General features: G+C 44.9%; 1 protein-coding gene across 3 annotated transcripts in view; it reads right to left on the reverse strand.

Moving 5' to 3' along the window:
* Positions 1-420: 420 nt before the first annotated feature.
* Positions 421-24,022, reverse strand: part of LOC121279382 (adhesion G protein-coupled receptor B1-like) — a 188,917-nt gene continuing 165,315 nt past the window's right edge. For all 3 annotated transcript variants that reach the window (XM_041190586.1, XM_041190585.1, XM_041190583.1), the window contains 2 exons: positions 2,794-2,847; positions 421-1,334 (listed from right to left, as the gene is read on the reverse strand). In XM_041190586.1, coding sequence (XP_041046520.1) covers positions 1,140-1,334; positions 2,794-2,847 — 249 coding nt within the window. In that variant the 3' untranslated portion in view covers positions 421-1,139. The remainder of the gene's footprint in view (positions 1,335-2,793; positions 2,848-24,022) is intronic.

Genomic DNA, 24,022 nt, shown 5'->3' on the forward strand with positions numbered 1-24,022 from the left:
GTGGAAGGGATAGTGCAGGCTGTCTGGGTGCCATTTAAATATGCTACCTGGCCTTTGACCCCATGAAGTAAAGGCGGGTGCGGTGACTTCCTTCCTGGCCCTGCCGTGAGAATTGGCGAGCTCCTTGCGTATGTACAGTTAATGAGTTTCACAGTTCAAGGTCATGTGTGGTCAGCTGTCCCACGCCCTCCCCCTCAGCAGAAATCACTCCCACTTCTATGCCTGCTACCGAACTTAGACACGGCAAGGGAAGATTAAATCTCCATTCTTCTACTAAAAATCAATTTTGCACGGCTTTGGATCAGTCCACTAAAAATGGCAAGTTTAGACTCCTGCAGGTTTCAGATAATCTCACTCTCTAAATTTCCTTGCATCGTTATGATGAGCTTTAATAAATACACTGCTTATAGTTTATGCTTTTATTAGAAAGGAGACATTCATTTTGTGCTCTGAAAACTGTACATAAAACTGACAAACACAGATATAGGAAACCAGAACCAGTTTAACCAACCATAAAAGTAGAATCTCCGAGGGTCAACGATTATTAAACACATGGTATAACATTAGCTTAACTCTGTCATTGTACATAACACTGTTAAAGTCTGTTAACTTAACAGGAAATTAAACACAGTATAGAAAGATATTTAAGCTAAAAGTCAATAGGTGTAATAATTACATATTATACAGCAGGGCAGCCAAGGCCTTGTGCTTTCAATTTATATATCTAAAATTTGACAGGTACATCACAGTTTTTTAAGTATGTTCATTGTATTTACTGTTTGAAATTTCATTTTTTTAATATAATACACAATATGACAAGAAAATGCCATTAAATTTTGATGCAAAAAATGCTTGCATATCAAGCAATCAACACTAAACTGAAGTTACTTGTTTTTTTTATATATTTATATATATATTTATATATATATATATTTGCCCATTACTGTCTTTGATAAGAGTTTCTGGACTACGGTTACTGTGTTCGCTAACGTGTTTTCTCACCGCAGTGAGACGACACGACGCTGACTGCATCACAAGGTTTAAAACAATATCTCTCTGAGAACAAGATATCTGTACTGTAATAAGGTTTCAAAAGAAACCAATCTGTTTTAAAATTAAAAAAAAAGTCACTCCTCAGGTCAGACTTCAGTCTGAAGATCAATGATGTCCTGTCCACCAAGTGGTATCGTTGCTCCCGTTTTCTCCCATTCCACCGTTCTCATTTCTAAGGGAGACTGATGGGTGGGATCCAATTCCTTTTTTATCCATGTGGGGGGAGACTGCATCTTTCGGATTCCTTCCCAAGGCCGCTTGATTGGAGTCTGCTTCTCTTGCTGTTGGGGCAATGGGCAGCTTATTAATTACAGTTAAGTCCAAGGAAACCTAAGTCCAGGATTCCAATCAAACTACCTCCTGTTTTTTGGAATCACACAACACTAATGCATGCTAGACTGAGATAAAGGCAGAGCATTCTGGAAGTGCACAGTAAACCAATCAGCATCTGAAGGAGAAAGGTTATTTTTTCAGCTGAGAAGCTGCATTAGAACCAAGCCGCTTTTGCATCACGTACTTGTGGTATTAGTTTCTGAAATGTGCACACAGAGATAAACAAATACGTTTCTTGGAATAAAATTGTTCCCGTGTAGCTGTGTCTAAGTAACTCTTCGCATTTGAGGGCTGGGGTAAGGATCTGCAGCAGAGATTCATTCGAACAGGAGTTTTGATGGATGGAAAAGATTGAGCAGATTTGGGCATATGACTGACTTACGCCGTAACTTCTATAATCGGTTAGGCCATGCAATAGGTTTAGGCCTAGAATATGAGAGTCTCTGGGTACAATTGTGAAGGAAACTCCAGGCCCACATATTTTCTAATTTTTACTGAAGTCTCTCTAGGAGTTGGCATGGTGCTTCCATATATTAGAACACTGAACAAGGCTTGTTCATTTTACAATCTCAGTTTCAAGCTGGGACAATTGCTGGCTCACCCTCCACCCTCTGCCCCCAGCAGGGGTAACAATCCAAACTGGTAGCTCAATTCAGAAACCATAAAACTTAGTAATCACAAAACTTATTGTGATTTGGTACATCATGGCACTACATTGTATGGTTAGTCAGAGAAGCTGTTTTTGGGTCTTCTGAAGTTGGATTAAGAAACACTGATGGGACATTGAACGAAAAACAGTTGAGTGAATCATGAGTTTGCAGAAAATTTTTCTTTTTAAACACTGTTTACAGCTAAGGTTTCAGGACCTTTATCCTGTATCTAATTCATTCTATGATCTTTAATGTTCTTGGATCATCTAATGTCATCCGTGGAAAACAGTCAGAGCAAAATAAAGCAAGCTGTAAGTATAGGATATTTTCAATGAGTTTCACTATACTACCTTTATCGATCAGGAAGTGGTTGCATGAAGCTTTCTGTCGGTAGATTAAGTAAATAGACTGCAACAATGTTTCTGTGCAATGGACAAAAATAGGGAAGCAAAGCTGGCAAGCACAAAGTTTAAATTGTTACGGAAGCCATGTGTAGACCGCAAAGGGATTCCCATAAACAAACATAAGTGAAGGTTAGCTGTCTGTCACGACCTCTGTCAGATGGATCTTTCCATACAAGCTGTTTTCTCTGTACTTAGTCTTTGACACACAGAATTTATTGCTGTGAAGTCATTGAGTTCCAGGACTCCCGTTGAGAACTCTCTGCAGTTACCAGGCCATTCCACCAAGCATTGTGCCAGAGGCAACCTGCAAACAGTGAACTGTTAAGAATTCAGTTAGAAAGCACCATACTTACACTGAGATTGGTTTTATCACTTCCTGCTGATGAAACACTCCATCGTTTCACTGCCTATTAATAAAGAAAACAATTCTAAAAACTAAAAGTGCAGTGCAGTATTGACAGGCAACAGTACTACAGTATTAACAATCAGCACCGAAACTACAACAGTCTGTTGGAAGAGCAATATCAATAGGTATCTGTCTAACACAGGCCAAACTATGTTGTGGGATGGCAGGGAGAGGGGGGTGGGGTGGGAGGGAGGGGGCGCAGGAAGGGAAGGACTAGTAATGACAATAATCTATTGTCTTCAAATTCCACATTTTATATTTGCCCTGATCTTCACACTGACGTTCTCATGCCGATCCTGGAGACCCAAGCAGCCAGTGTCACTGGTTGTTTCGCCTGGGGCTGGGCTGTAGGTCAGAAATTCTTGGTGGCAATGTCCTTTCAAATATACCAGTTAGAATATCACAACAAATCTTTCAATGTAATATATTTAGGTGGTGCAAGAATTGCTGACAGAAATATTGTAATACATTAACTCCAATACTGTACAACGCTTTTCCCATTAGCTTTCTCTTTTCCTGTGGTTTACAATTATTATGTTAGGAATACAAAGGACAAAATGTTAACCATGTGATTGAAAAGGATATTCTTACACTAGGGAGAATTTTGAGCTGTTCCTATAAACGGAGTTGTTTTACCGTTGTGTGCCAAAAAAAATCACTGCAAGGCTTGTTACCATGATGTCGCAATGATAAAAGTGTTGGTTCAGACACTGTAGCACAAAATTAAAATTCTCTTCAGAGAAGCATGATAATTGCCCTTTAACACATTAGAATGCATTGCCATATTCTGATGCACCAGTAACCTGAGCCAAAATTCAAATTCACCCAAACTTCAAGAGATTTGATCAAATCAAACTAGTCTAAGCTATTGACAGTAAAATCTGCATTGTGTAGTTTTTTTTTTGGAAAAAAAAATGTTCCTTTTAAACATGCCAATTTGTCCTCAAAAACAGAATCACAGGCAAAAAATCCAGTTTTCAGATTCTGACAATTGTACAGCTCTGTGGAACAACTGCACCTATGCAAATTACCAAACGGGCAAAATGGAGTTTCTGTTTCTATAGGCTGAGAATAGTCTGGTAAGATACAGATTTTGGAGCTGGTCCGGAACAAAATAGAAAATCTGAGGAAGCAAATGGGGTAAGTTGAGAAGAGATAGAAAATGCCTTAACTTTGGACTTCAGTTCAGATTCCTTATGCAGGCTCACTGGGCTGAATGGCCTTCTTTGTGCTGTATGGTTCTATGAAAAGGCATAGGGTGGCCAGAAATAATGGGGTTTAAGAAACAATGTGCAGGGTTAGTGTAATGCAATAAAAAGGTCACAATAACTGGAGTCAGATAGGAAAATAAACAGGGGTAGTACAAAAGCAGATAAAAAAGCTCCGAAATATTGGAATAGTTCTTGAACATGTAAAGGAAAAAATGTTAATTGTTTGCTTATTTGCATAGGCAGTTACTAATAAAACAAATAAAATGGAGAGGAGAAGGTGCTTCAAAAAGATACACTAATAGTTCTCTTTATGTTTTACTATTCATCACTCTCAACTTCTGAAATTTTAAGAAGCAGTTAGTTTAAATACAGCAACATAGTACATGGCCAAGTAAAGCCAATACCCATAACTCAGCAGATTCATGTTTCAAATAGATTCCCTGTTGTGACATTTTGATGAGCCTTGACTGCACGTCAATTTTTTACATTGAATGAGGACTAATTACTATGTAAAAATTGTTTTTAAATAAAGACTTAAACTCAATGACATTAATATTTGATGTGAGTGACATTAAGGATAGGACGCTGATTGGTGCTTATCAGTGATAGAGACTAAGGCCTGGGTTTTCACAAAGTCGTAGAGGGTTTGCACCTTATCCAAAATGGCGCCAGGAACACAGATCTGGAAGTCCAGCCCAGTTTCTGACAGATCCTATTTTCACTGATATGAGAAAGGGGTCAGTGTGTGATTCACACATATAGGAAACCCAGCCCAGTAGAGCCATCTGAACACAGTGCCGAGGGCTGTTTCCTGTTGTATGTGACTAACAGTTTTTGAGATGTTTAAGGTGCATAAGGTTTGTGGAACTGTCAACCTATCAAGCTATTTAAATCCTCTGGTCTTTAAATTTTGAACAAGAAACAGCCTGCTATGTCTCTGAGTTGAAAAAAAGTCGATGCTTGCAATTGCAATAGCTGTTCATTGATATAAGCCTGAGGATTATCATTATAGTATTATTACTGCTTGCCTGCATCCACACCTATCATCACAGTTGAGGGGTTTGGGGGTGGGTGCTGTAAGTTCACAGTTTGATTGATAGCTCCAGGAGGGGCTATGAATACAAATGTTTGTTTTTATACAGGATTAAGTACCTGAAGGGGTTTAAATTTATTGAATGGGTTTTTATCAATGTGAGAAAATTTTATATATAGTGAAGTCTAAGTATAGATACTTAGAACTTTATTTTATTTCATCTCAGCATGGTCCTGATGTCTGCCCATTGTAGATGCTGGGTAAGTTGCCATGGAGGGTGTAAGGGCACGGGGGGTGGGCAGAGGGCATGGATTGTCATGAGTTTGCTTAAGGGCTATTAGGGGCCATGGAGATGAGTGGGGGGGCCATGGATTGGAATGAGTTGGCACTAAGTTGGCATGGAGGGTATAAGGGGGTGGATAGAGAAGCATGGATGGAGCATGGGGAGTGGGTGGGAAGTGAAGGGATGTGAGGGGTGAGCTAGAGGGCCTAACTCATTTTATTACAACAGGGATGAAGTTCCAGAGCACCAAGATGAGCCTTTTAGATATCCCACCTCGGTACTCGGCAGCCCATATGGCTGCCTCTGAATTGTTTACAGGAGCGGACGGCCCAACTCCAGCATGTATCTACCCTCCCGCTGAATGAAAATCCAGCCATTTGGGAATTTTTTTATGAGGCAGGTGCACCCAACAGGGAATTTTCCTGACTTTGCACACCCACCTCAGGGGCGAAAATCTGAGCCCAAGTCTCGAACGACAAAGCCATGGGTCCTCTGAAAATTAGGCTTTTTTTTTTGTAAAATTGTGCAAATTCTTATGAAGTGCCTTATAACAATGTAGATTTATTCAGGAGTAAAGCTAATGCCTCCAAATTTCCTTTTGGAAACCTACGCCTGGGATTTGCACCAAAGAGTCTGGGTTTGGACCCACCAAAGCTCGGTGGAGCTGAATCCAATTGAATTGTACGCGTCAGCTCAATTACATATCCACTGGCACCTCTCCTCTGTACACATTGGGTAGAATTTTAGGTAAAGGCAAAAGTTGAGGGTGACCCCCACCTCCACTTGTCCATCTCAGCCTGAGCCAATTTTACCCCCCTCGGGTCATTAATTGGCTCAGGGTGAGACATCGGCCCCCATCACTGGGAGGAAATGCTGTTCCGAGAGCGGCTGGCCAATCAAATCGCTGAAAGCTGTGTTTCCAGGAGGACGGCTGGGTGAAGTGGCCACTGTTGGGATGCATCCAGTCCCCAGCGATGATTGTTACTGGAGCTGAACATGCAGAAAATTACAGGAGTTTCACAGGGCCCCATCAAGGCGGGTGGAGGCCCAGGTTTGGGGATGTGGGGTGGAGGGGGTGGCCTCAGTAGGAGACAGGGTTGCCATACAAGTCCTCTCCCCCAGCCCCAAACAGGGCCGCCACTGCGCAGCCCTGCCGCTGGTACAATACTGGCGGTCACAGGGAGAGGCACTTAAGTAGCCATTAATTGGCCACTTAATGGCGTCAATTGGCCCAAGTATGGGCAGGCCAGCTGCCGCCTCCAACCGGCCCGGTGTCTCTGTCACGTCATCTGATTTTACGCTCTCCTTTCTTGCCTGCTTCCTCCTGGGTGGGGGTGGGTGGGAAGGGGGCGAACCCCATGTTTGGAAATCTGAGCAGGCAGTGAAGTCTTTAAAATGCCAAGTTTGGCGGAAGTTTGGAGCAGCAGTTTGGGGAAGCAGCAGCAAGCATATATTGAATCTCACAATTCACAGTCAGGATGCTGCACTCTTCACGCTCTAAAACTAAGAGATGTACAATGAACCCTTCACGCTGTATTATCGGTCAGGGAAGCAATCATTACAGATCTAACAATATGTATCGTCATCTCCCCCAATAACACTTCCTTGCATGTAGAACCTTGAAACCACTTCCCCCACTTTCACACGGTGTAACCACCAGATCTCTTATATCTACTGCCCAGGCCCCGATTTTCAGCAGGGAGGGAGAGCCTCTCTGTTATGGTCAAAATCGTCAAAACTTCTAAATCCGGCCCCCAATCACAACATGTTCCATTTTTGCAAGGGGGGGAATGGCGTCGGCCAGGGTTCATGCATGCGCTGTTTATGGAGGCAGCTAGCCATTTAAATCACCAGTTGCCTCCACAGAAGTAGGATTTTGGTCAGTCAGGAGTATGCAGATCAGAATAGATAAGAGGAGGTCGGAACTTGGTAGATTCATTTGGATAGCCAGGGCACCCATTTGGAAATGTAAGATACCCCTTTGGATATGGTCCAGGGACACCTTTGAGAGAGGTAAGGCATCCTTTGGGAGAAGTAAAGCCCTTTGGGATTGTTTAAAGTGAACATGATTATGCACTTTTTATGCAAAAGCTCACTGGAGGTGTCAAACTGTCAAGGGATATTAGGTGATTCGGCATGCCGAGGGTGAGGGCAAAGGGTGGTGGCTGGGGGTATAGGTTGCAATGAATTGGCACTAAGTTGGCATTGGGGCTATTAAGAGCATAGTGGGTATGAGGGACCATGAAAGTCTGACCTGCGGGCGGCCGTTTTTAAAGGTCGTGTTCACAGAGCCAGGAATTCTTCTGTCTCTGTGTACCTGACCTAGGAGTGAAAATCTAGGCCTAACTTTCAACCACTAGCCTTCCCCTAATTCATGCAACCCTGTTACAACAGCTAGTGCACAATTTCCATGACAGACAGAGGGCCAAAGGAAGCACCCCTGACATTAAGGAACTCGTGTTCTATCACAACTTCGTAGGTGTCGAGCAAGGTCAGGCCTTCAGCCAAAGGTCTTCCTCAGATCAACATCTGCCGTACCACTAACAATGCCCAAGGCCAGAGCGGTGTCAAAGTGGGATCATCTGCACGTCACCATCTGTAACTCTACACTCACGACATACAGGAAAATAGATCAGAGGAATGCTGACTGGTTTGAGGTTTACTGGACTGAAATGGAGCCAGTTACTGTAACCAAGAGGAGAGCCCACATGAACTCCAAGCAAGTTCCCAGCAAACAAAATCCAAATGCTCTTAGAACTGCCAGAAATAAGTCTCAGAAGACTGCTCGGCACTGTGCCAAACAATATTGGTTGAAATTCTGTAACAACATACAATCTGCTGCTGAATATGGGGACGCTAAAGGGATGCATGAAGGAATAAGAAAGCAACAGGCCTAGCAGCAACCAAATCAGCTCCCCTGAAGGCAAAGAGAGGTGATTATTACTGAACCTAGCCAGCAGATGGAAAGGTGGCACTATTACGAACTCTATGCAATGGAAAATGTTGTCACCGAAGAAGCTCTCAGCAGCATTCCAGACTTTTCTGTCATGGGTGAGCTGGACAATGATCCAACCATAGTAGAGCTCAACAAGGCCACTAACTGTCTTGCTGGTGCTAAAGCCCCAGGAAACGATGGCATTCCTGAAATCTCAAAAGTGGAATATGGGAACTGCTGCAGCATCTTATGTCTCTGAAAGATTTGTGCCTCACGACTTGTGTGATGCAAAAATAGCCACCTTGTATTCAAACAAAGGGGATGTCAGTGACTGTAACAATTGCGAGGCATCTTCTTGTTAAGTATTGTGGGGAAAGCCTTTGATCACATTGTTCTGACCAGATTGCAGACCCTGGCATCATGCATCTAACCTGAATCTCAGTGCAGCTACAAACAGGTGACAGGATTTTCTCACTTTGGCAGTTACAGCACAGACCACTCTACATTGCCTTCATAGACCTCACCAAGGCCTTCAATCATATCAGCAGGGACAGAGTCTTGAAACTATTGCAGAAAATAGGCTGCCCATCTGGACTCCTTGACGTCATTTCTTCTTTCTGCAAGGACATGTACAGTTCCATCAGTTATAATGGAACAAGATCAGATGCTTTCAAGATCAGCAGCAGGATAAAGCAAGGCTGCGTACTGGCGCCAACTCTCTTTGGCATATTTTTCTCCATGCTGCTATTGTACGCTTTCGGAGACTCAAATGAGGGTGTCTACTTGCATGCCAGAGCTGAAGGCAAGCTGTTCAACTTGGCAACACTGCGCGCCAAGACTAAAGTGCATAATGTCCTAATCCATGAGCTGCTGTTTACTGATGGCGCAGGGCTGGCATTCCATACTGAAGTTCACTTGCAACAACTTGCAGATTGGTTCTCCCAGGCCTGCAAATTGTTTGAACTGATCAGCATCAGGAAGACCAAAGTTATGGGCCAAGGCTCCACCTTCCATCGATACTGATAACCTCACTCTGGAGGTCGTCGGCAGCTTCACATACCAGTAACCTGCCCCTTGGTGCAGAAATTAGTACCAGGATTGCCAAAGCCACAACTGTCTTGTCAAAAGTGAGAAGTTGAATGGGGACCAACAGCAAACTAACCAAAATTCAAAGCTCCGTGTGTAGCAGGTTTGTGTTCTCAGCACCCTCCATTACAGTAGCGAGGCATGGACAACTAATGCAAGCCAAGAAATGCAGCTGAGCAGCTTCCACCTTCACTGCCTCAGATGAATACTGGGAATCTCCTGGCAAAACAGAATGCCGAAGTACACCAGAGTGCAGAGATCCCAGCATGTTTGCCCTCTTGAGTCAGTGGTGACTCCATTGGCTGGGTCATGTGAACCGAATGGATGATAGCTGCATCTCCAAAGGCATGCACAATGGGGAGCTTGCTAGCAGCATGAGACCAACAGGTTGCCCATGTCTGCAATACATGGATAACTGCAAGGGAGACTTCAAGTTGACTAGGGTCAGAGTCAATGAATGGGAAGTCCTCACTGCTGACCGGAGTACCTGGACACAAGCAGTCAGGGAGGGTGTGGAAAAAGCAGAGGGGAAAAGAAATGAGCAGATAGTGGGAAACGGAGCCCATCAGAGGGGAAAAAAAAAATCAGCTGACCTCGGGCCAACACTATTCATCTGTGCCAGCTGTGGAAGGGATTGCCACTCAAGAATCAGCCTCTACAGCCACAACAGATATTGTTCAATACAGAAGTGACTTACAGCCCAGATGCAGTCTAATGTCTCTTGAGACAGACAGATGATCTATGATGAGCAGGCTGCAGATACTGGGAAGGGGAAAAGAAACTTAAATGGCATAATGTTAGCACCACGTGACTCGATGTTCACCAGATAGTCATCGTGCCATCCTAATGAAGCAGCAGAATGCAACAAGCCTCCACATCTCAGACTCTATTTACCCAAGGATGCTACACTCACCCATGTGGAATGATGATGAAGACGGCAACAAAGAGGATCGGGAGAGAACTGATCTTATTCCTCAAGGACATTGAAGGTGCTGGTACCAAGGAGAATGATGAAGTGGAAGAGGATGCGAGAGACAAGGCCACGCATGAGCCCCGGAGCCAAGATCACAATCCCTTTAAACTAATCATCACAACCTTCTCACGGATAATTAGGATGAACAACAAATCCAGCTGACCTCCCATGAACAAACAAATAAAAAAAATTAATAAAGTTTATGTGGTCTTTCTTAATATGTCCCATCTCGTGTGACATTGTCACATGAGGGGGACATTTTAATAATTTTTTAATTTTGGTATTTTTAAAGTTTTTTTGGACTGTCACTGGTCTCCCTGAGACAGGACTTTGCCTCAGGGAGCAGCGCGCTCTATCATGCAGATGTGCGAAAGAGCGCACTTTGACAGCTGGGGATTCCCTCCCACCCCCTCACAGGAAGTGCATAGCACTTCCCGTCGGGGATGCCGTTGGGCGGGCCTTAATTGGCCCGCCCACTCAAAATGGCGGCGGGCCCCGTTTCAGTGGCAGGGTCGGCTGCCTGCCCACCATCCAAGGGCAAGATTCTGCCCATAAAACCGGAGGAGAGAAAATTGGAAGAAACGCCCCTGTCCACATTTGATATCTAAAAAAGTGATATTCCCACATTTACTGCTCATCAGTAATGTGGGCCAATTTTACAAAATTACATTTTCCCTATTGGAAGCAGTTTTCTGATGTATGAGCACAAGTGCAAGGGCACTGTTACTGATTATGATTGATGATGTAACTGGTTAAATGATATGTCAGTTTTGTAGTCCAACTTGCGAAGCTGACATGGTCCACACTTGGATTGTACCCCACAACAACTGATCGAAAAACAAAAGATTGGAGAGGAAAAGTAATACCGAAGCCTGACAGAGTATGATGGGAATACAAATTGTCAACACTTGATTGCTGAAGTAACCAAAAAAACTTTCCAATGATTGTGAATGAATGAGATCTATACTTGCACCCTATCTAGCAGGGTTAACAGTATGGGATTGGGATGTGGAAATTTTTACTTATTTTCTTTCACTTCCAAGTCCAGGGATGCTGCCCTTAATTGTATAGTGTTAGTTTGGCCCAGTAGTTAGCAATCACTTTACGTCAGATGGTTGTAGGTTCAAACTTTACATTAGGCCATAAGCACTTGATCTAAACTGATAGTGTCACAATTCTGAAGGTGCTGACTTTCACATAGATGTTAAATAGAAATTTTGTCTTAAGAGACTCTGAGACATGATTTGCAATTCAGGGAGCGTCTTTAGTATTCTTATCATCATTTACCCCTCAACCAACACCAACAAAAACAGATTAATGGCTAATTTACATCATTTGCTGTTTATGAGACCTAATTGGTCAATCCAAACCGGTGACGCATTTGCTTACTACAATACAGAGATGGACCTTCAAAAATATTAAAATGGCTGTGACGTGTTTTGGAATGTGCTATATAAATACAAGTTCTTTTCTCCATTGGGTACTGCCACCTCAGCTGAAATCAGATAACTGAGAAGGTGGGATTTGCTGATGGGAATGGTTTTCAATCAAACTCTCATCTCTTTTTAAAAACAAAAACAAAAAAACTGCGGATGCTGGAAATCCAAAACAAAAACAGAATTACCTGGAAAAACTCAGCAGGTCTGGCAGCATCGGCGGAGAAGAAAAGAGTTGACGTTTCGAGTCCTCATGACCCTTCGACAGAACTTGAGTTCGAGTCCAAGAAAGAGTTGAAATATAAGCTGGTTTAAGGTGTGTGTGGGGGGGGCGGAGAGATAGAGAGACAGAGAGGTGGAGGGGGGGCCTTCTCCTCCCTCCCAGAAACATGATAGGGTCCCCCTTGTCCTCACTTATCACCCCACCAGCCTCCGCATTCAAAGGATCATCCTCCGCCATTTCCGCCAACTCCAGCATGATGCCACCACCAAACACATCTTCCCTTCACCCCCCTTATCGGCATTCCGTAGGGATCGCTCCCTCCGGGACACCCTGGTCCACTCCTCCATCACCCACTACTCCTCAACCCCCTCCTATGGCACCACCCCATGCCCACGCAAAAGATGCAACACCTGCCCCTTCACTTCCTCTCTCCTCACCGTCCAAGGACCCAAACACTCCTTTCAAGTGAAGCAGTATTTCACTTGCATTTCCCCCAACTTAGTCTACTGCATTCGTTGCTCCCAATGTGGTCTCCTCTACACTGGAGAGACCAAACGTAAACTGGGTGACCGCTTTGCAGAACACCTGCGGTCTGTCCGCAAGAATGACCCAAACCTCCCTGTCGCTTGCCATTTTAACACTCCACCCTGCTCTCTTGCCCACATGTCTGTCCTTGGCTTGCTGCACTGTTCCAGTGAAGCCCAACGCAAACTGGAGGAACAACACCTCATCTTCCGACTAGGCACTCTACAGCCTTCCAGACTGAATATCGAATTCAACAACTTTAGGTCGTGAGCTCCCTCCCCCATCCCCACCCCCTTTCTGTTTCCCCCTTCCTTTTTTTTTTCCAATAAATTATAAAGATTTTCCTTTTCCCACCTATTTCCATTATAAAAAAAAAACCCACTAGAGCTATACCTTGAGTGCCCTACCATCCATTCTTAATTAGCACATTCGTTTAGATAATATCACCAACTTTAACTTTAACACCTATGTGTTCTATTGTACTATTGTTGTTGACATCTTTTGATGATCTGCTTCTATCACTGCTTGTTTGTCCCTACAACCACACCACCCCCCTCCACCTCTCTGTCTCTCTATCTCTCCGCCCCCCACACACACACCTTAAACCAGCTTATATTTCAACTCTTTCTTGGACTCGAACTCAAGTTCTGTCGAAGGGTCATGAGGACTCGAAACGTGAACTCTTTTCTTCTCCGCCGATGCTGCCGGACCTGCTGAGTTTTTCCAGGTAATTCTGTTTTTCTCATCTCTTTTTGTTTCTTTAAACTAAACTCAGAGATGCTCTTTAGGAAAGTATTTAAAGAGGACAGTAACACTGTAAATTAAGGGCATAAGTTGTTTATTCTCTATGTATTGTTTAATAAATTAAGAACAATTCAGCTTCACCACATCCCCACCCATCCTTTTCCTGTAACTCCACCATTATTTTCTCTTCATGTGATTATCAATTGTATCTGTCTCCCCCATACTCTCAGGCAATGAATTTAAGATCCAAGCCATTTGCTGTGCAAGAAAAGTTCTTGCTCATTTTTCTTTATTCCCTTTATTTCATATTGCCTCATTCTTCCTACAGCTCTCTGCCTCAAATTTCATCTTCGACGCGTCCACCCATTCCACCGGCCTATGTCCCCTTGAAGTATATCACCACCCTCTTTACTATTCACAATACTTCAAAGCTTTGCGTCATCTGCAAATTTAAATTGTGCCCCTGTACACCACAGTCCAGCTCATTAATATCATTGCTAAAGGGCATTTCCTCTTCCAACTTCTGTCTCACACATGTAGCATTAAGTAGCTGTAGTTTCCTTGTAAACTGTTTTGGAAAATACAGATTAGATTAGACAAGCAGCATTTAGTTGCTTCAACTGCAGAACACCTGGATGTATTCAGCTAAAATGTTACCCTACTCGTACAAGCACTTCTAAGAATGATGGCCTTGTGCCCCAGTTTTGCTGGAACAGTCGCAGAGTTTCATTAAACAGCCTGGTGTCCCGACAACTTGCGCAAAATAACTCAAATGTCCCGGTTTGCAGCTTTTCCTTCTTTACACCAACCATATTAGAGATTTCCATTAGCACTTCACCTTTTCACAGCAGCATCGGTGTCACTTCCTTTCAGTACCTCACCCCTCCCCTTTCCCTCGCCCTCCATTTACTGTTGGCAAACACACAAAAAAAAACCTTCTCTGCTGCAGGGTGCAAATCAGAATGTTGCCGCTTGCCGACCCATAAGCGGCTGCACTGGCACTCTCACCGGCACTCTCCTGCATGTGCAGAAATCCTTCTCACCAGCATCCAGAGCTGGTGCAGGGGTGAATTTGTTTTCCCCAAAATTGATTTGATTTCCATGGGTCCCTGCCCTGGTTGGTCCACCTTTCAGTGTCAAGGTTGGCCATTCTATTTGAACTCACCAATTGGCCAATCAGGGATTCCATGGAGGAGGTGAGCAGGGGCAAACCAGAGGCCCTCGGGGAGGGGGGAGAGCAGGAGGCCTGCGGGGATGGGGGTGGGGGTGGGGGGTGGAGAGAGTTAGAGGCCAGCAGGGAGGACAGTGGAAGGCCAGTGGGGGAGAGTGGGAGGCCAGTGGGGGACAGCGAGAGGGAGGCGATGGGGTAATGCTATTGCCGCTAGGCTAGTAATCCAGAGACCCAAGGTAATGCTCTGGAGACCTGGGTTTGAATCCCACCATGGCAGATGGTGGAATTAAAAGTCTAATGATGACCATGAAACCATTGTCAATTGTAAAAAACCATTTGGTTCACTAATGCCCTTTAGGGAAGGAAATCTGCTGTCCTCACCTGGTCTGGCCTACATGTGACTCCAGATCCACATCAATGTGGTTGACTCTTAAATGCCCTCTGAAAAAGGGCGATTAGGGATGGACGATAAATGCTGGCCTAGCCAGTGACGCCCACATCTCATGAATGAATTAAAAAAAAGTGGGAGTTCAGCAGAGGACGGTCAGTTGGGGAAAGCAGGGGAGAGCTGGAGACCAGCGGGGGAAGAGCAGGATGCCAGTGGAGGTGGCAGTCAAAGGTGAGTTGGGGAGAGAGGAAGATCAGCAGTGTAAGAGCGGGAGGACTCTGGGTCTCTGCTAGACTCCTACCAGTGATGCCATTGCCTGACATATAAATCATCACAAAGTCCCACCTTTGCAAGGCCTTTCAATGTGCCCTGACCTTGACTTTTGAAAACCTGGTCATGTTACTTTTAAGATATTTAAAAAAAGGTAACACATTAGCCTACTAAGCATAAACTACAGCATTAGAATCTCAAAGACCAGACATATACTATAAAGGATACAAGTAACATCCCAGAGGCACCTATAAATCAGGAAATGGAAGAGAGGGAGGAACTCAGAAAAATTACCAGAGAAATGGTACTGAGTAAATTGTTGGAGCTGCAGGCTGACACTTGCCTAGGTCCTGATGGGCTTCATCCTAGGGTCTTAAAATAAATGGCTAATGAGATAGCTGATGCATTGGTTTTAATTTTCCAAAACTCACTAGATTCAGGAAAGGTTCAATTAGATTGGAAGATAGCAAATGTAACTCCATTATTCAAAAAGGGAGGGAGACAGAAAGTGGGAAACTACAGGCCAGTCAGCTTAACAGCTGTCATAGGGAAATTGTTAGAAGCTATTATTAAAGAAGCTACAGCAGGACACTTGGGTAAGTTTAAGGTAATGAGACAGAATCAACATGGTTTTATGAAAGGGAAATCATGTTTAACCAAAATAAAAGCTCATGGTATAGGGGTAACATATTGGCAAGGATAGAAGATTAGTTGGTTAACAGGGAAAGCAGAGAGTAGGCATCAATGGGTCTTTTTCAGGTTGGCAAGATGTAACGATTGGTGTACCACAGGGATCAGTGCTGGGACCTCAACATTTTATATAAATGACTTGGGTGAAGGGATGGATGGGGCGGTTGCCAAATTTGCTTATGACAGAAAGATAGGTTGGAAAGTAATTTGTGAAGAGGAGGTAAGGAAGCTACAAAAAGATATAGATAGGTTAATTTAGTGGGCAAAGGTCTGACAAATGGAGTATAATGTGAGAAAATGTGAAATTGTCCATTTTGGCAGGGAGAATAAAAGAGAATCATATAAGTGGTGAGAGATTGCAGGGCTCTGAGATGCAGAGGGATCTGGGTGTCTTAGTGCATGATTCACAAAAGGCTCATATGCAAGCACAGAAAGTAATTAGGAAAGCTAATAGAATGTTATCATTTATTGTGAGGGGAATTGAATACAGAAGTAGGGAGTAATGTTTCAGTTATACAGAGCACTAATGAAACCACTTCTGGAGTACTGTGTACAGTATTGGTACCTTACTTAAGGAACGATGTGGATACGATGGAAGCAGTTCAGAGAATGTTTACCAGACTAACACCTAGAATAGGTGGGTTGTCTTATGAGGAAAGGTTGGACAGGCTAGGCTTGTATCCGCTGGAGTTCAGAAGAGTAAGAGGTGACTTGACTGAAACATATAAGATCCTGAAGGGACTTGACATGGTGCATGTGGAGAGGATGTTTCCTCGTGTAGGAGAATCCAGAACTAGGGGCCACTGTTTAAAAATAAGCGGTCACCCACTTAAAACGGAGATGAGGCAATTTTTTTTCTCTCAGGAGGCTGTGAGTCTTTGGAACTCTCTTTGGAAGCAGAGTCTTTGAATATTTTTAAGGTAGAGGTAGATAGATTCTAGGTAAGCAAGGGGGTGATAAGTTATCGGGAGTAGGAAGAATGCAGGTTTGAGATTACCATCAGATCAACCATGATCTCATTAAATGGTGGAGCAGACTCAGGGGACCAAATGGCCTTGTTTGTACGTTCGTACATGTTTGATACCAATTTTAGTAATATTTATACTGAAGGCTCTAAAGGAAGAAAATGAGTCCAGGCCTCTATGGTAGTTACTGAAACGTCAAGTTCCATAGAACATCAAGTTGGATTTATGACGCAAGAGTGGCTGACTGGGCCACTAGCTTGGAGGTGGGGCCAGGGGAAGTGGGCTGGAGTTACGGAGTGTTATATAGTGGTAGTTGCCTTTTCTTTTTGAAATGAAGGTTACAAGGATGGGATATACTCCACAGGAAACCCTTTATTAATTTGGCATGGCGTGGAATTGAACACCCCTCACAAAGCAAGTTTGGAGGCGGGCAGCTGTATGATCTGTTGGGAGGGGTCCCCCAAACCCACCCACCGGATCCTACATGGGGGTAGAATTTGGGCGGTCAGCCAAGAGTGTGTTGAGACCAGGGACTAACAAAGGCATGAATAAGTCCTTGAAAGCAGATGAGTTGAGGCAGGTGAGAAGTTGGGCAATGTTATGGAGGTGGAAGTAGGTGGTCTTAGATTGGCATGAATATGAGGTCAGAAGTTCATCTTGGGATCAAATGTGACACCAAGATTGTGAACAGGCTGGCTTAATCTTGGACTCTTGCCAGGGAGAGAGATGGAGTCGGTAGCTAGAGAGTGGAGTTTGGAGCAGAGACCAAAAGCAATGGCTTTAGTCTTCCCAATATTTAATTGGAGGAAAATTCTACTCATCTACTACTGGATGTTGGATAAGCAATCTAATAATTTAGCAACAGTAGAGGAGTCAAGAGTGGTGGTACTGAGATAGAGCTGGGTGCCGTTAGCGTACATGTAAAAACTGATGCCATGCCTTCGGATGTTGTCACTGAGGGGGCAGATGTAAATGAGAAATCGGAGGGAGTTGAGGGTTGATCCTTGAGGGGACATCAGAGATAACAGTGCAGGAGCAGGAAGAGAAACCATTGCAAGTGATTCTCTGGCCATTAATAGATAGATGAGAATGGAACCAGGTTAGAGCAGTCCCACCCAGCTGGGCAATAGTGGTGGAGGAGGATGGTGAGGTCAACCTTGTCAAAGGCTGCTGGCAGGTCGAGAAAGATGAGGAGGGAAAGTTTACCTTTGCCACAGTCACATCAGATGTCACTGCTGACATTGATAGGGACTGTTTCGGTATTGTGGTCGGGTGGAAACCTGATTGGAGGCATTCAAACATAGAGGCCAGAGTTTTTCGCTCATTGGGCGGGCGTAAGATGATGCGCGATGATGTCAGCGAATGTCCCAACGTCATCATATACTCGCACAATATTTCGGTCGGTGGGCACGTGTAGGAGTTGGCAACGTTCCTGTCGACAATTAACAAGCCGATTAAGGTAATTAAAGTACCAATGAAATGAAATTTTGCACTGCCCACCTAACCTTATGGTTATCGGGCAGGCGAAAAGGCCAAGAAGTCTTTGGATTTTTTAGGAAACCTCATCCATGGGCAGAATGAGGTTTCCAACAGCAATTAAAAATTAAATAAAAAATTTAACATTTCATTAATAACATGTCCTTGCTCATGTGACAGAGTCACATGAGGGGACAGGTTTTTGAACATTTTACATTTCATGATGTTTAATTTTTTTAATCGTCAGCTCCCCAAGGCAGCTTTGTGCCTCAGGGAGCTTCCATTGCAGTCATCCGCGAACTTGCATGCTTGCCCTCCTGTTGCCACCTCCCCCGCCCCCCCCCCCCCCACCACCACCACCACCAACAGGCAGTGCTGAGCGCCTTAATTGGCCCACCAGTGTGAAATGGCGGTTGTGGTTTGATCACAGGCGGCGGTCGGCTTCCTGACCGCTTCCATTCACCCCCATGGAGCCCACCCAACGAGGGCAAAATTCTGCCCAGAGTTCCAGGAAACGGACATGGATTTAGGGGGCGCCAACACGTTCAGGGACTTAGAAGAGGTAAGGGAGGTTGGAGATGGGACGGTAAATATGGTGGGGTTAAGGGCTTTTTTTGAGGCAAGGGTTGATGACGGTAGGTTTAAAGGAGAGGGAACAACACCTGGTGAGAGAGAACCATTTATAACATTGGCTAACACGGGAGAGAGAAGGGAAGTTGGGTGGTCAGCAGTTTAGTGGGAATAGGGTCAAGAGAGCAGTAAGTAGGTGGGTCTCATGGACATGGTGAGCTCAAGGAGGGCATGAGGGGAGATAGGAGAGAAACTGGAGAAAGATGTCAGTATTGGTGTAGGGCAGGAAGAAACTTTGGAGGAAGTTTGGCCCCGTGGGTTAGTGGAAAGGATGGATGTGGCAGAGGCAGTTGATCGGATAGTTTCAATCTTAATAACAAGGAAGTCCATGAGTTTCTTGCACTTGTCGTTGGAGACGAGGGTTGAAGGAATAGGAAGTCGGGTGTCAGAATCAGAGAATTGTTTCGGCAGCAAAGGAGGCCATTTGGCCCATCCTGACTGCACCAACTCTCCAAATGAGCAATTTCCCCCCCTTCTCCCCGTAACTCTGCACATTCTTCCTTTTCAGATAATAGTTTAATTCCCTTTTGAATGCCTCAATTGGACCTGCCTCCACCACACTCTCAGGCAGTGCATTCCAAACCATAACTACTTGCTGAACGAAAAAAATCCTCCTCATATCTCTTTTGCTTCTTTTATTAATTAACTTAAATCTGTGCCCCCTCGTTCTTGATCCTTTCAAAAGTGGAAACAATTTTTCCCGATCCACTTTGTCCAGACACCTCATGATTTTGAACAACTCTATTAAGTCTCCTCTCAGCTTTCTTTTTTCTAAGGGACATAGTCCCAACTTCTCCAACCTTTCTTTATAACTGAAGTTCCTCATCCCTGGAACCATTCTTGTGAATATTGCATGTGCGCTCTCCAATGCCTTCACTTCCTTCCTAAAATGCAGCACACTGAATTGGGCGCAATATTCCATCTGAGGCTGAACTAATGACTTATACAAGTTCAATATTACCTTCTTGCTCTTGTATTCTATGCCTCTATTAATAAGGGCCAAGCTACTGTATGTTTTATTAACCAGTCTTTCAACCCATCCTGCCATCCCCAATGATTTATGCACATATACACCCAGGGCCCTTAGCTCCATCACCCCCTTTATAATGCCATCCTTTATTTTAAACTGTCTCTCCATGTTCTTCCTACCAAAATTAATCACTTCATATTTCTCTGCATTGATCTTCATCTGTCACCTGTCCACCCGTTTCACCAACTTGTCTATGTCTTTTTGAAGTTCTACACTTTCCTTCTCACAGTTCACAACATCTCCAATTTTTGTAATTTCCGCAAATTTGAAATTGTGCACCAAGGTCTAGGTCAGGCTTGTCCAACATACTTCCCGTGGGCTGGATATGACCCGTGAAGCCCCTCTACGCGGCCCCCGGAGCCAGTTTTCAAAATTCCAGTCAAACAGATGAGTTTGAGTGGAAGATTCTGCATGAAGCTGCTCCTCCAATCACGGGCTATTTCTCTCCCATGCTTGATCACGCTAGTGAGCCTTTTAACAGCAAATGAGGGAGAGAAAAAGTCTCTGATTTGAGGAGTGGTGAACACCGGCATTGGTGATTATGCTGAGGGCTGCCAGGCCAAGGGAAATGAAGGTATGGTGGAGCTGGAGACCAGGGTGCCAAGTAACAGCGGGGCTGGAGACCGGGGTGCCAAGTAACGGTGGGGCTGGAGACCAGGGTGCCAAGTAACGGTGGGGCTGGAGACCAGGCTGCCAAGTAACAGCGGGGCTGGAGCCCAGGCTGCCAAGTAACGGTGGGGCTGGAGACCGGGGAGCCAAGTAACAGTGGGGCTGGAGCTCAGGGTGCCAAGTAACGGCGCAGCTGGAGCCCAGGGAGCCAAGGAATGGCAGGGCTGAAGCCCAGGGAGCCAAGTAACGGCAGGGCCAGAGACAGGTATATCAGACCTGGGGAGGGCCAAGTCACGTCAAGCCCGGGGAGGGCACCATTTTCGCGGGCCCAGGGAGGGTGCTGTTTGGAAGACCCGGGGAGGGTGAAATTTTGGCGGTCCTGAGGCAGGCAAAATTTTGGCTGGCCCAGAGAGAGTGAAGTTTTGGCAGGCCTGAGGAGGAGATGTTGCCGTGGTGAATACGTGGGAATGAGAGAGAGCATGTCTGTGTGGGTGCGTGAGAGACTAACTGTGTGTATGCGTGGGAGTGAGAGTGAGTGACTGAGTGTGTGTGTGAGTCGGAGTGAGAGTGAGTGACTGAGCATGTGGGGTGAGTGTGAAAGACCGAATGGGTGAGCGAGGCTAAGTGCAAGAGACCGAGTGAGTGTGTGGGGTTGAGTGCGAGAGACTGAGTGTGTGTGGGAGAGTGATTGTGAGTCTGCCTTAAGCCCAGTCTCAGTTTCTCACTCACTCAAACTACCACACACTAACACACACCCACGCACAATGGGAGAGGATGGATGAGTGAGCACCCTGAGACTGGGAGTGAGCTGGACACACATTCTGACCCTCTCACACTCTGGTCATTCTTATTAATTACTCTTTTTTTAACTTAACAATTACCATAACATTCCTGTACTTTTGCTTAGGAAACGTTTCTTACCTAAAGGCCGTTTTATTTATTTATTTTTATTTTTAAAGTTGTTTATTTTGTGCCAAACTTTGTCTTACTGAAATTTGTTCACCGGGGCCTTGAGAGAGAAAAATAAGCAAATGTGGCCTCCCCCGCTGAGCGCAAAGGTTGGATAAGCCTAGTCTAGGTCAATTATATTAGAAAAAACATGTCTACCAATACTGATCCCTGGGGAACATCACTACAATCCATTAATCATTGCTGAAGAAGGGTCATGTGGACTTGAAACAGCAACTCTGTTTCTCTCTCCACAGATGTTGAGCTTTTCCAGCATTTTCTGCGTTTGTTTCATTAACCACTACTCTTTTGTTTCCTGTCACTCAGCCAATTCCATGTCACTACTGTCCCTTTTATTCCATGAGTATAACTTTTCTCACAGGTTTGTTGTGTGGCATTCTGCCAAACACCTTTTGAAAGTCCATGTACACCACATCAACACCATTTCCCTCACAGCCGGATTTGCGCCAATTAGTTGGCCTGCAGCTCTCCGGTCCTAGCAGGGCTGCCAAGAGTGGGACTACATCCAGTCCCCAGTGCTGAGGGGACAAGAGCTGAATAGAGGAATGAGTTGTGGGGAGGGGTGGTGGGGGAGTGGGGCCAGGTTAGAAGAGGTGACAGGGGTGGGGTGCAGAGCCAGCGAGGAGGGATACCTGACGGATCCAGACCTTGAGGGGAGGCCTCCAATTCAGAAAGGGGCCACACAAAGGACCCCCTGCCAACCCTTGCCTTTCTTGCTTAAAGCCTGAGTGGGGTATTTGCTGGGCTTCCCATTCGTTGCTGGCCTCCGCCCGCTAATTGGCCACTTAAGAGATTCGGCTGGCACAAGGGCAGGCGGGCCACCTCGTAAAATTCTGACAATGGTGGGGGCAGGCAAATAGGCAGAAGGAAAGGCACCTATGGTAGTTTATGAGCTGCCCTATCTGTAAACCTGCCTCCTAGGGAGCATAAATAGATAGAATTCGAACAGATGTAGCAACTCAAAACTGGGCATCCACGAGGGATGCAGCAGCAGAATTATAGACAATCACAAACTGTAACCGCGTGGCCCGGCATTTCCCCAACTCTACCATTACCACCAAACCAGAAGGTCAATCCTAGTTCAATGAAGAGTGCAGGGGGACATGCCCAGGAGCAGCACTAGGTGTACCTAACAATGAGGTGTCAACCTGTGAAACCTCAACGCCGGACTACTTGTGTGCCCAACAGCAAAAGCAGCATGCAATAGAGCTAAGCGATCCCACAACTCTGCAGTCCTGCCACATCCAGTCATGAATGGCGGTGGACAATTAAACAACTAACTAGAGGATGAGGCTCCACAAAAATCCCCATCCTCAATGATGGGGGAGCCCAGTACATCAATGCAAAAGATAAATCTGAGGCATTCACAACAATGTTCAGCCAGAATTGCCGAGTGGATGACCCATCTCGGTCCTCCTCAGACCCCACATCACAGATGCCAGTCTTCAGCCAATTCATTTCACTCCACGTGATATCAAGAAATCGCTGAAGGCACTGGATACTGCAAAGGCTATGGGCCCTGACAACATTCCAGCAATAGTAACAAAGACTTGTGCTACAGAACTAGCTGCACCCCTAGCCAAGCTGTTCCAGTACAGCTACAACACAGGCATCTACCCAGCAATGTGGAAAATTTCCCAGGTATGCTCGGTCCACAAAACGTAGAGCCAGTCAATCCAGCCAATTGCCACCCCATCAGTCTCCTGTCCATCATCAGCAAAACGATGGAAGAAGTCATCGGCAGTGCTATCATGTAGCACTTAGTCAGCAATAACCGGCTCACTGATGCTCAGTTTGGGTTCCTCCAGGGCCGCTCAGTTCCTGGCCTTGTTATAGCCTTTACCCAAAATGGACAAAAGAGCTGTATTCAAGAGGTGAGGTGAGAGTGACCACCCTTGACCTCAAAGCAACATTTGACCAAGTGTGGCATCAAGCAGCCTAGCAAAGCTGGAGTCAATGGGAATCAGGGGGTAAAATCCTGGAACTCCCTTCCTAACAGCACTGTGGGTCTACCTAAACCACACGGACTGCAGCAGTTCAAGAAGGCAGCTCAAGGGCAATTAGGGATGGACAATAGAAATGCTTGCCGAGCCTGCGACACCCCATCCCGTTAAAATAGTAAAAAAAATAAAGTTATGCTTATTGCCCTTGCCCGTGTTTTATGAACTCTTTATACCTTATCCTAATTTACAACTTGCACATCTGTCTACACTCACTTTCACTTACTTATCTCTCCAGCTCAGCATGTGTATACACGCAGAACACATTTCAATGTAAAAAAAGACTTGCACGTATATAGAGATCTTTATAACCTCAGGATGCCCCCAAATGCTTCACAGCTAATGAACTACTTTTAAAATATAAGCAAAAACCTGCGGATGCTGGAAATCCAAAACAAAACTAAAAATACCTGGAAAGACTCAGCAGGTCAGGCAGCATCTGCGGAGAGAAATACAGTTAACGAGTCCGTATGACTCTTCAATAGAAATAAGTAAAAATAGAAAATTTCTATAAAATAGAAAATTTTTA

This window comes from Carcharodon carcharias, chromosome 6 (assembly GCF_017639515.1).
Source record: "Carcharodon carcharias isolate sCarCar2 chromosome 6, sCarCar2.pri, whole genome shotgun sequence".
Taxonomy (NCBI): Eukaryota; Metazoa; Chordata; class Chondrichthyes; order Lamniformes; family Lamnidae; genus Carcharodon; species Carcharodon carcharias.